At 34.9% G+C, this 13,421-nt stretch overlaps 1 protein-coding gene across 5 annotated transcripts in view; it reads right to left on the bottom strand.

The window, feature by feature from the left end:
* The window catches only part of LOC145669542 (uncharacterized), a 505,866-nt gene that overhangs the window by 434,994 nt on the left and 57,451 nt on the right, over positions 1-13,421 (bottom strand). For 4 of the 5 annotated variants that reach the window (XM_081737727.1, XM_081737728.1, XM_081737730.1 and 1 more), the window contains exons 4-5: positions 10,198-10,365; positions 6,184-6,422 (exon numbers count right to left, since the gene is read on the bottom strand). In XM_081737727.1, coding sequence (XP_081593853.1) covers positions 6,184-6,422; positions 10,198-10,365 — 407 coding nt within the window. Of the gene's footprint in view, positions 1-6,183; positions 6,423-10,197; positions 10,366-13,421 lie in introns of those variants that run through there. The other variant, XM_081737729.1, reaches the window with a different exon arrangement.

Here is a 13,421-nt window from a genome sequence, read left to right as displayed (position 1 = left end):
CCCCTAGGGGATCGCGAAGATAGGCGGGAGAGATAAATATAGTTAGAATATAATACCAGAAATTATTTTTAAATATTATTTTTAATTTTGTTCTGATAGGCATACTCTTATTTTTTATACACACTGTAAAGAACAATAAAAAATAAGTCTACTGAACATTTTCAAAGGGTGTAGAATTCGTGTTACTATTCGGTTCAAAGTCTCTTGTCGTCGCGAATTCTGTCGAGGAATTTGAAGCTTAAAATATACAAAACGATAATCATGCCTGTTGTTCTGTATGGTTGCGAAACATGGTCGCTTACTCTGAGGGAAGAACATAGACTGAAAGTATTTGAGAACAAGATCCTTAGACGAATATTCGGACCCAAGAGGAACGGGAATGGGGAATGGCGGAAACTTCATAACGAGGAACTAAATAATTTATACGGTTACCCAACATTGTTAGGGTCGTCAAGTCTAGGAGGCTTAGGTGGGCAGGTCAGGTAGCTAGAATGGAAGAAAGTAGAAACGCTTTGAAAGTCTTGACTGGAAGACCAAACGGAAAACGACCATTAGGAAGACCTAGGGGCAGATGGGAGGACAATATTAAGATGGATCTCGCTGAGATAAGAATACAAAGTAGAAACTGGATCCAATTGGCTAAGGATAGAAGTCAGTGTAGAGATTTTGTGAACGCGGCATTGAACCTCCGGGTTCCATAGGCCATAGAGTTAGTTAGTTAGTAGAGTTGTTTAAAAATGAATTTAAATCAAAGAGGTATGATATAAAACTAATGAGAACTGTATATAGAAATACTAGAAAAACACACATGAAACAAAACCTGCACATTGAAATACAATTAAAATTAAAACCTAATGAGATACCTAAGCATGGTGTAATTTCACTAGTGCAGTATGCCCGGTTCAATCTTCATGACGAATATTATCAAGCTATTTTCAAGTGATAAGCGATTTCTTATCTTTGTTTTAATGATTACCATAAAAAAAACACTTTCGCACAAGTACGATATAGCAAATGGAATTATTACTTTTAAAGCAGCAATCACCAGACCAGGATATTCTTCTCTCCTCATCAGGCAGAACTTGTCCAAGTCTTCGTTACAGAAAACCAGTTGCAAAGACTTGTCGCATGATCATTCTATTATTTGGTCAAGAAGTTGTGGGCTTAGATCGGATACGTTAATGGCCTCTTCAATGAAGGAGTTTAACATCCATCTTGAACCAGCACCTTCGTCGTTGGGAATATAGATATTACAGTTACTGTATCCACTGTCAGTGCCGGGCGCCGAAAAGAGGGGCCACACATTTCGGAGGAAGTGTGTTACTCAAGTTAGGAAAGTGCATGTGCACATGTGTAAAATAGAAGGAAAAACGTAATAAAATGTGCTCAAAATTAAGGAAAGGTGGGGTTTATTTTGAAAATGTTATTGAGCTTCGTGCCAACCATGGTGGCGCTTCGTAGCTAGTCTGTCGACGTCACTCATATATACGGTGACATCGTACTATACTCTCGTCCCGGGCAATGATTTTCCATGGCACTGTTCACTATAAACAAAAAAAAAATGGATTCTACTATTATAGAAATAGGTATGTTAAAAATCCCACACAAGCTTATTATAAAGCAAATTATAAAAGGGTCGCTGGCAAGAGCGTGTGATAAAAGGGGATCGTGATAGGAATCAGATTGAGAACCACTGGCCTAGAGTAATTTTAACCACATTTCTTATAGTTTCAAAAAGAGTGCTGTCGGGTTACCTATGGCGAATGAGAGGGGGATACATATAAAAGGTTGCTAGAAAATGATCGATATTAGATTCATAGTTTTCGGGGTCGCTTAGATAAATAGTGAGACTTTCAATTTCGCTTAACTCCGATTAAGCTCTCATTAGTAGGGATGGGCACGAACGACTTTTCTTTGAAACTCGACTCGACTCGAAACAGACATCTTTGAGGTCTACTCTTGGACTCGGCGCGAAAAATATCTTCCTACTCGACTCGGATTAGAGTCAAGTCGAACCAAAACGAGCCAAATCCTGTGTGTAGTCCTACCTAGACAATACATAGACAATAATTATTCTATCATCAATTATACTACTGTTACTACAAATAATAATAATAATAATAATAATAATAATAATAATAATAATAATAATAATAATAATAATAATAATAATAATAATAATAATAATAATAATAATGTCGGTAGTCATGCAGTCTACAAGGCAAGGACATCGTTCATTACCCTAAGCTGTAAGCGTCGGTGGACTACAGATGGTCAACTATTAACCTCTCGCCAGAAATTGGTGGCCCCGCAGCGACGATCCGTGATGGCCCAAGTTCCATTTTGAAAACTTTACTACCAGCGGCAGAGACGCGATGAAACGCCAACGAACCACAAAATTACTCTCCCAAAATATGTTAAAATGCCTATATGTGTGATTTGTTTATATTTAGGTGAAAAAAAAAATACCCCGGGGTGGACGCGAACTATCAATATTACGATTACTAGGCACGTGTTCTTCTGACTTCCCCACGGAAACGATCATAAAAAGCTTGGTTGTTGAAGGATAAATCATTGACGTCTTAATTTAGCCAATCAGACAAACCCCTACATCTCGAGTTCTAGGAGGTCATACCGTGAACCGTTTCAGATTTATTGCTTTCTGGTGGAGTACTATCCATGCGCAAAATTTGAGCATAATAGCCGACATGCATCTTCGGTGCCTCTTATCTTTAGTACAATTTTAACCAGAGATGGTGTGGGTCAATGAAAATTTGATCCACGACCCACCATGACCCACTATGACCCACCACCCAAATGACCCATTCGCCCACTCTGACCCATCAACCATCGTGATCCACTCTAACCCACCACCAACTATGAACCACTCTGAACCATTGCGACCAACTCCGACCCACCAAAACCCATCGACATCAACTCTGACCAATGACCCACGTCCTCCTCTCCATTGACTAAAGAGATTAAACTTGTAATAAAACAAGACTGTGAAATTATCACTTATCGGAGTTTGAATTTCTACCGTCATTGGCTCAAGCACCTCTTTGTTACAATACTGGTGGGTCTGACCTTTACGATATATAATGGCAAAGTGTTTCTCATCTTCCGAATTAAAATGAATTTAAATTTATCATATGTAATTATTTCTTTGTTACCTTACAGACACATTTCAGTAGAAAATAGGGTGAAATTTAAAAGTTTCGAGTCAAGGAAAAGTAGACCAACGTAGAAAAAAAAAAAAAAAGAGAGAGAGAGAGAGAGCGAGAGAGAAACTAATTTTCTATATAATTAAGCATATATTAAACACCAGCTTCAGCAATTATAAATAGAAAGCAGTGGGTAGAAAATTCAAAAAGAACTTTAGTTTGCATTACTCAATTTTTTTCTCAACTAATATCAATCGTTTTCGATTATTTTTACAAATCAACCCACTACCAATTTCCAATATATAGAAAATGCACCCCCGTCCCCCGCTCATAAAAGACAACTTTAAAAAATGCCAGGGCATATTCTTTTTATTTTTAATAAAGAGTTATATGCTGAATTTCAGCTCTCAGTTGAACGGCTTGTGAGATACTAAATTTTTCGCAAAAATTCGGACTTCTACTCCCCCTAAGGATATGTATTATAATGAAAGTGACACGCGTATGATAACTTCCCAGTTGGGATTGGAGCCTGATTATATACCAAACGTCAATTCATTTGACTTTGCAATTTGACCGTGATGATTACGCAGACATAATTACTTTCAATTTTTTATGATACATATCCTTATTTCATATGTTACAGATGATTCAAAAATATTTTTTCAAGCAGTTAGCTCCTCTAGAATCTCACAGGCTGCATCCCAAAATCCAACTCATACTATCCTATGACAATCCAAAAGTGACTGAACTTTTTTTATTAGGAACAAATGACAAAAGAAAAATGGAGATCTTGAAAGTAAAATGTAGAAAAGCTCAGTGCCCCCAATAACTCCATATTTCTCCGCCTCTTCATTCCGAACTTAAAAATAAAACTTAATTCGAATATGGTTAATTAGTGAATTTATTACAGTTAAATTCCACTCACTACATGCTACAGCTACAACTATGTAAGAAAAAATAACAACTGTGAAACATGTTCTGAATTACTATTACATTTCTTACGCTATTATTAAACATATTAGAATAGTAAAAGAGGATTGTTCGTGAAATAGTATATTTGCTCATGATTTTTAACTTTTTCATACGGAAAAAAATTAAAATATTATTCAAGTTTTAAAATTTGCACTCTGCAAATATGTTGCCCTCTAGGCAATGGGACTAATGTGGACTAATGGGAAATGCTGCACTCTTAGTGGCGCTGAAAACTTATGATTCGATTCTAATATCGGTTGATTTCATATCTTTATGTCGCTACGTAACCACCCTGGGTGCTAATGGGAGCTTAATTGGACTTGAATTGAAAGTAGAGCTATTCACCTAAGCGACCACGAAACTATGGATTCAATAATAATATCGACCCGTTTCTAGCATTTTTGATATGTATCCCGACAGTACTCTTTTTCCAGACTGTAAGAAATATAGTTAAAATTGCTCTGGATGTATCAGAATTATGTTGAAACACACACATAAATCCACTTTTATATTCTGTATAAATAGAGAGTGAGCGAGCGAGCGAGCGAGAGAGGGCGACTCAAGGCATCCCCACTTCCACATTGCAAAAGCATATATCAGGAATTGAATTGAAAATCTATGTAAAGACTTTCTGCTGTGGCATGCTTCATAAGGACAATTCCAGTCTGCTCACGTGACCTTTGGGGTTCATGAATTTTTTTGCGAGCATTCCGTCTTTGGATTCTCTGTTTATACCCTCTGTTTATGCATCGAATAACTTTTCAAGAACATAAATGACATTCTATATTATGAATGTTGAGAATTACTCTCTATATGACAAATAGCTGCAAATAAATACACTACATGATTTATTTATTGCTATTGAACGAGTTTCTTAACTTGTATTTACATCCTCATATATAATACCGACCTACTGTGAAAATTATCTCAGATGTTATATTTTAAACATAATAATTACTATGTTCTGCAATTATTATGTTATATATAAACAACTTATGTATTTTAATGTAATTATTTTATATAATTTTTCATGCATTGCGGAAAATATAATTTTAAAAAAAGTACTGACCCAGATGTGATTCGAACTCACAACCTTATGATTTGAAATCCGACAGCTTACCAATGAGCTAACACAAGGACTTCTAAAACTAAGCTTCTAGCGATGTATAACGGATCTCAAGATAATTATGACATTCATATCCATTACAAACGCTGTTTCTGTTCTACTTTGACTTTTATTTTAGTACTCAGGCGATAATTATGTTCTATTTCTTAACTTTGAGCATTCTTTTACATATGGAAAGATTCTTTAACGTATTTAAATGCTCCATTACGTATAGAAAGCTAAATGACAAACAAGCATGTGCTCACATTAATAAAATGTTTCGAAATATTTTATCATTAAGTATTTCAATCAATGTTGCTTTTTTAAACACTTGGTAACAAGTCTTATTATATTTAAAAGAAGAAAAACACATCTGCAAACTTTTTCCCGATTGCAAAGGCTGGCTTGGAGGTTCGAACCTGGCTTACTTTTTCCCGAAGATACCCGAAGCTGGACTTAGAAAATTTTTGCCTCAAAACACCAATAAAGAATGCGCTCAACCTTTTTGAGACAAGGTGTACAAACATATAGAACAAGATGGGTCTTCTTGACTAACAGAAAAACAAGAAAGATAACTGAAAGCTGTACAATTTTAAACTGAGTTTCTACTCATTCCTTCTCTCGTGTACACTATAAAGAGATCAATTGTGCATTTTTTAATTTTAAAACCCTTGTACGTGAAAAGCAAAATGTTCTCATAAAGTGATTCGAACTTCATGTGAGTAACCTATCTACTAAAAAAGGTGGCTGGAAACCCTTCACGAGAACTCTTAACGCCACAATGAACAAAGTAGATCCGTACCAAAATTTTAAAAATAGTATTTAAAATACAGCGATTACTTTATTTACATAAACAAACAACACAGGTAATTAAGAGGATGTACACAGCACGCCAACATAAAGAATTGTTCCTCCTCCTTTCAAGAGAAAGCTCAGACTTACTTGTTTCCTGAGAGTAGCTATCACATCGTCTTTGTTTTTGGCGTCTTCTCGTAAAGAATCAATTTCATTCTTGTACGAGGACAGTTTGTCTTCAGTAGAACGGAGCAGGTTGGCAAGGCACGGATCACTTGGTTGGGGCTTCACTTCACGATATTCTTTCTGCCGAACTGTGTTGGGACAAAGATTATGAGAGATCTCGAACTTTCTTCTTCGTACAGGATGAGATTTCTTTATTCCACCTGTAATGGATTTGGATCAGGATCTAAAAGAAAAGCTCCGTACTCCCACCACCAGTAACTACTCAGCTTCTTGTCTGAATAAACAGAACGACAAGGAACGGGAAATAGGATCAAAGGATAATGCGGAAGGAAGTTGGGTTGCTGTGTGTATTATAGCCTGAGGATTATTTTAAGGAAACAGCACTCTTTACCACGGTCCTCTTTGCCCATTTACACGAGAACTATTCTTATTTCAACCTCCGACAAAGAATGGGGAAGAACCAGACATGAATATGGAACCTTTATTATATACAAATCTTACGTATAAACCCTCTGCTACTTTCCTACATAGCTACCACTAGAAACAAAACTAGTTAAGACAGTGTCATACATTTTCGATTATTTCCTCTGTACCCATTAAACTATTTTCTACATAGTTATCATGTTTATTTAAACATTTATCATAGCGTTCGACAAGTTTTTGTATGCCCACGTCGTACCAAATCACCCGTCTGTGATCGAAACCAATCTTCAACCGCTGTTTTCACTTCTTCATCGGCGTGAAACTGACGACCGGCAAGAAACTACTTTAGGAAAAGGAACAGATGATAATCGCTCGGCGCAAGGTCCGGGCTGTGCGGTGGATGGTCTGTGCCTCCCATCCAAAAGATCTGATTTAACTCTTGAGTTCGAGCATCAGAATGAAGGCATCCACTGTCACGCAGCAACAAAACACCAGTTGACAGCAGCACATTAGCAACCCTTGCTCTTTTTAACACTGTAACATTGTGGAAATAGTCAATTGCCACCGGATGAGTTCGCACGGTATAACAATCAATAAACATGCCACCACTAAGCTTTTGTGTATCCTACAAGAATTCATATCGAACAACCTAAAACATTTCATAATCTATAATGTAAGAATTGAAGACTTTTAGTTCTCTCCTCGATTTGTTATATATAAATGCTGACGTTTCAAAGGAGATCTACGGTTTGTTTTCAGTGTAAATACTACTAAACAACCGCTGCAACTTTGCAATTCCAATAAACAACAACTAGAACATTGTTTCAACTTTAAATTCGAGAATTAAAATTGCTGAAACAGTTCATGTAAAAAAACAAGTGTTATGTAAAATTTGCTAGAAAACAACATTCTAAATTATCATTCAATTTTCACGACCCTCCTACTCACAATGATGGTATTCAGCTTTATTTCTATTGTTGTCATGGGCGGAGCTATGGGGGGAGGGGGAGAAATGTTCCCCCAATGTTTTGACAAAAAATAAAAATGTCACCTACAAGATGGCCACCTACCAACATCTGCCAAGAAATCTGACCAAAAGGATTGCCCCCCAGCAGACAATTCCTAATTCCATCTATAGTTGTTGCATTTATTAATCTTTTATACACATGAATAGTTCTGCTGGTAACAGATGTTTTTTCAAACAAAATCCTAAATTTTTTTCTTCCAGTAAAAGTGCTAATTCACCTGATTGATTCAAATAGATATATACCTCGTATATATTCTTACAAAAAATCCGAATTGTACGTTACAAATTTGTCTATTTAAAATCACAATCCTTCTTGGTCTTTCAGAGAAAATCAAATTTGTATGGTTTTGTTACATGATTCATATACTATCGGTAAAGGCCTGATATAAATGTTACGCTCACCCGAAAGTGTAACTCACTCTATCCTACCATTCACATCGCAGATATGAACACTTTCGTTAAAAGATAGTAGTGCTTTTTTGGTCCAAGAACTGCAAATGGTTAAAGGGATAGGGCGAGGAATTATTCCGTAGGTAACACACATTCTAGCTTTATTAATTACATTAAACATAGGAACTACTACGAACACTAGGCTTACAATTACAAACAAGTTACTAAACATTTAGAGACAGAAGAAAAATAATGAAGTGATAATACTTGTGAACATAGCAAGAGAACTCTTCTTGTTATACTTCGACATGAAGCATGCTACCGAGCACTTCATAAACGAATTAATAATAATCAATTAAATGAACTACAACGGTTCACCAAATGTCTGTGGTGTACACTAGCATTAAATGAATAGCGATATAAAACATTACCATGTTGAATTACATTTTCCCATTATTTTAATAATAGTTTCATTGCAGTATTTTAGATAGTTGCGTTGCAATTGGAGAGATATTTAAACAATACTCATCTTCGTAAACATAATGATACATATTAATGCTGTTAAACTTGTTCGATTAATTATTCACACTTTTTTCATTTTTTATTCGAATATCCGAATAATTGTTTTTAATATCATTCCAATAATTATTCGTTATCTGAACAATCATTCCAATAATTATTCGTTATCTGAACGATCATTCCAATAATTACTCGTTATCAGAACAATCATTCCAATAATTACTCGTTATATGAACAATCATTCCAATAATTATTCGTTATCTGAACGATCATTCCAATAATTACTCGTTATCTGAACAATCATTCCAATAATTACTCGTTATCAGAACTATCATTCCAATAATTATTCGTCATCTGAACGATCATTCCAATAATTACTCGTTATCAGAACAATCATTCCATTAATTATTCGTTATCTGAACTATCATTCCAATAATTATTCGTCATCTGAACGATCATTCCAATAATTACTCGTTATCAGAACAATCATTCCATTAATTATTCGTTATCTGAACTATCATTCCAATAATTATTCGTCATCTGAACGATCATTCCAATAATTACTCGTTATCAGAACAATCATTCCATTAATTATTCGTTATCTGAACTATTATTCCAATAATTATTCGTCATCTGAACGATCATTCCAATAATTACTCGTTATCAGAACAATCATTCCATTAATTATTCGTTATCTGAACTATCATTCCAACAATTATTCGTCATCTGAACGATCATTCCAATAATTACTCGTTATCTGAACAATCATTCCATTAATTATTCGTTATCTGAACTATCATTCCAATAATTATTCGTCATCTGAACGATCATTCCAATAATTACTCGCTATCTGAACAATCATTCCAATAATAATTCACTATTTGAACAATTATTCCAATAATTATTCCTTATCAAACAATCATTTCAATAATTCGTTATCTAAACAATCATTCCAATAATTATTCGCTATCTGAACGATCATTCCAATAATTACTCGTTATCAGAACAATCATTCCAATAATTATTCGTTATCTGAACAATCATTCCAATAATAATTCGTTATCTGAACAATCATTCCAATAATTATTCGCTATCTGAACGATCATTCCAATAATTATTCGTTATTCGAACAATCATTTCAATAATTATTCGTTATCTGAACAATCATTCCAATAATTATTCGTTATCTGAACAATTATTTCAATAATTATTCGTTATCTGAACAATCATTCCAATAATTATTCGTTATCTAAACAATCATTCCAATAATTATTCTTATCTGCACAACTGTTCGAATAATTATTCGTTATTGGAATACCTGTTCGAATAATGAATTTTGTTCGAATGCCCGAATAATAAATATCTGAAGTATTCGCTATTCGGATATTCGAATAATGAGGTATTCGAATTTTAACGGCATTAATACATATAGTGAAAAGCATTATTCTCTTTTAGCCTATGGATAGATATTACTACACAATAAACACTGAAAAAAGTACACATAAATTAACATTTACTTTGTATGAATTGCAATAGTAAGGCATTTTAAAATACACTATATTACTAAAACAAATATTAATTCTTCATCCTCGACAAAAAGAAATTAAAGAATTTACCTTTCGCACTAGGCCCTTGCTGCAAATCCTTGTCATACAACTGAAGAAGCTTTTGAGATTTTTCCGAAGATTCTTTTTGGAGTTCTCGAATTCTAGCACTGTACTGGGTCACTAAAAATTTAAGGTCTGAGTTATCACTTTCAAGCTTCCGAATGCGATTTCTGAAATCTACAAGTGAAATAATAATAACAATAAAGTAATAACAACATTTCAACATTAAAGCACTTTCAAGTTCACTACCAATAAACTTTATTAGTGATAATTTCAGGGATATGTGGTACCGTAAGATTTACGGCGACAATGACAATAATAATAATAATAATAATAATAATAATCGTTGTTGTTGTTAGGATTCCCACTTGTCCCAAATCTTAGGACAATTTCCAGTCCCCCGAATTATGCCTAAGACGGTCATCAAATTATCCATAACTCTTCCAAAATACGCCAGTGTCACTCACTTTGATCTATCTTTTAAAAATAAATAATTTCGAAATTACGAGGCGCCCTTCACATCACTAAATACGAAACGAAGAAATACCACCTATAAGTAAATTTAGATATAATTCCACTATGGGATTTGAAATTATGTATCATTAACGTCAACTCACAATATTTACACAAAGCTATGTTATGCTTATGAACTTAGCAGATATACAAAGTATTTACTCTTTTTTTAAAAAAAAAAAAAAGTTGTATTAACCCATGTACTTACCGTACTTTTTGACTAAAGTTTATATGAGTTGTCCAGTTCTAAAACGGCTCTTGTCCATTTACAAAAAATCCCAGAAGACTGAAAAACTGCAGGATCGATGTGTTTTGTAGAACTGGAAATATTCACATGAACACACTGAAGTATTCACAGTTATACAAAACCTGCAGATTCTACATTTTTTCTAAGACTTCTGGGATTTTCTGTAAATGGACAAGAGCCGTTTTAGAACTGGACGATTCATATAACAATTTTGAAACAGAATGTAAAACACAGTGCTGAGAAGACGGATATACCACCAAATTGTGTTTTTGCTGGCATACAGACAGTGGATAATATGGACTGTTTCTCAACAACTGAAAATATCTCCTTAATCTCCAAACCTCAATCCTACTGAGCACTTTTGGTCATACATGAAAGAGCGGGTCTCAAAAATGAATGTAGCATGTAACGATGTGGTGCTGATTTACATTTGGCGCACCGCATTTTGGAAGATTTACAAGTAAAATTCAATACTTTGGATTAAAAGACATATTTATAAAGAACAAATTTCTGTTGGCCATAGAATTAAATATAAAGTAATACACCAGTATTTCAGGTTTACAAGTAAATGGTTACTAGTGTAAAATCATTACAAGTGCTTTACGACGGATAAAATAAATGAGTGCATATGAAAGATGACCATATTAGATATTATTTTCCACCAGCGGTATATTTCTGCACAGTGTATTTTATGTTTACAAGTGGAGCGCTCCTAGTACGAAACCATGACAGATACTATTCCTACTTGTATCATTGCCAAAACCTACTTGTTTTTACTACCCTCGCTTACGTGTATACACACCATCGCTGATGCACCTGCTCCCTTCTGCCACACCACCTCGCTATGGCTCGCCCCCCCCCCCCCCCCCAGTTCGTTCTGCTCTGACTCGGTTCGACAGCATTCGTGCTTTTCAGTAGCACAGGTTGGCTTGTGTTTTCTACACTATAGTTTATATGCCATACATCCGGACGCCATATTTATACACAAATCTTAAAATAACTAAGTTTTCAGCAATTACTTCTGATAGCCCCGTTAAATTTTATCTATGCCCAGTGATATTATCATTCGCCCAGCGTAAATCATTTAAAGAGACAATATGAAAGTAATTAGTGAAAGAATTATATAATTTTTCAACAATTATTTCGAGTGGTGTGTCAAAAGTAAGCCTGCACGCTTAAAATATTATTCTGAAAGAACAGAGACTGATTATACCTTTAAGATATAGGCAGATTTGAGTATCCCCGACATTCTACAAGAATGTACCGAATACTCAGCGGAATGATAGTCTTACCATATGAACGGTTAATGTCGTCACGCAGTAAATCAGTAAATAGAAATGTATAAGATGAGAGTATCCCACCATACACATGCGTGCTAATATCACTTTGTCGCGTCTAGTAACGCGACAACGTCTGTAAAATTGCTCAAAACAGACTTTACATAACTAAGCCTATTTTCACTGACATGTATCCAATCCGCTCACCAATGAAAGTCCAGCCATTGGCAGGCGTGCACCCAGAATTTTTTATTGGGAGAGGTCGAAGATTTGTGGGTGAGGGGTCCAATACCACAAGCTATGTCGTATTAAGCGGGTATTATTCTGCATCCGAAATACGTAATTGTAAAATACTTCCACCTATATTTTTAGAAAAAAAATATATAGAACTAGATTGTTTTTATAAAAGATACAGATGAAATGTAAAATCAAATTTTATGCGATATCAAGTATATCCCTGTTAGAGAAGTACAGTTTAATGAGAAAGTGTAATTATAAGTTGAGTTAAGAAGTTTTGGGGGTGGTCCGGACCCGGTAAACCCCCGTGGGCGCACCCCTGCCCGTTGGGCAATACAGCTTTAGAGATCGGAAAGTTTTATATACCATACATGTGAATGAATTTTCTTTAAGTATCATTTTGAACTGTACCTCCGTCGTACTTACGTAAAGGGACAAACACAATATACAGGGTGTTTAGATTCGATGACCAAACCTCGGACGGTGATTCCTAATATAAAAGAAAATAGTTCAAATAAACATGCAACATATCACGTTTCAAAACGCTCTGGCTATGGGACCTGTTGCAAGCCGTTTAAGAACTACACAAAAAAACTAGTATGCGTTTTATCTAAATAGCCATAATTTATAATCCTCCGGTAACGGCGATACGAATTCAAAAAAAAAAAAAAAAAAAAAAAAGAGAGAGAGAGAGAGAGAGAGAGAGCACGGGTATTCACTTTTAAGTATCACTTGACCATTTGTTTCGCTGTTGCCGGAGGATTCTAAAACATGCATATTTAGATAGAGCACATACTCGTTCCTGTATGATTTCTTGAATCGCTTACAATAGGTTCCACTGTTTCGAACCACGGCGTTTTAATACGTGATGTTTTGCATTTTCGGCGACTTGTAACTCCAAAAGAAGGCCTTTCTGAACGTATGTTCATTATTACTTTTTTCTCTCGTTTGATATAGGG

The sequence above is a fragment of the Thermobia domestica genome, chromosome 14 (assembly GCF_964235325.1).
Source record: "Thermobia domestica chromosome 14, izTheDome1.hap1.1, whole genome shotgun sequence".
Taxonomy (NCBI): Eukaryota; Metazoa; Arthropoda; class Insecta; order Zygentoma; family Lepismatidae; genus Thermobia; species Thermobia domestica.
Note: the sequence above shows the minus strand (reverse complement) of the source record. Positions and strands in the feature narration are given on the sequence as shown.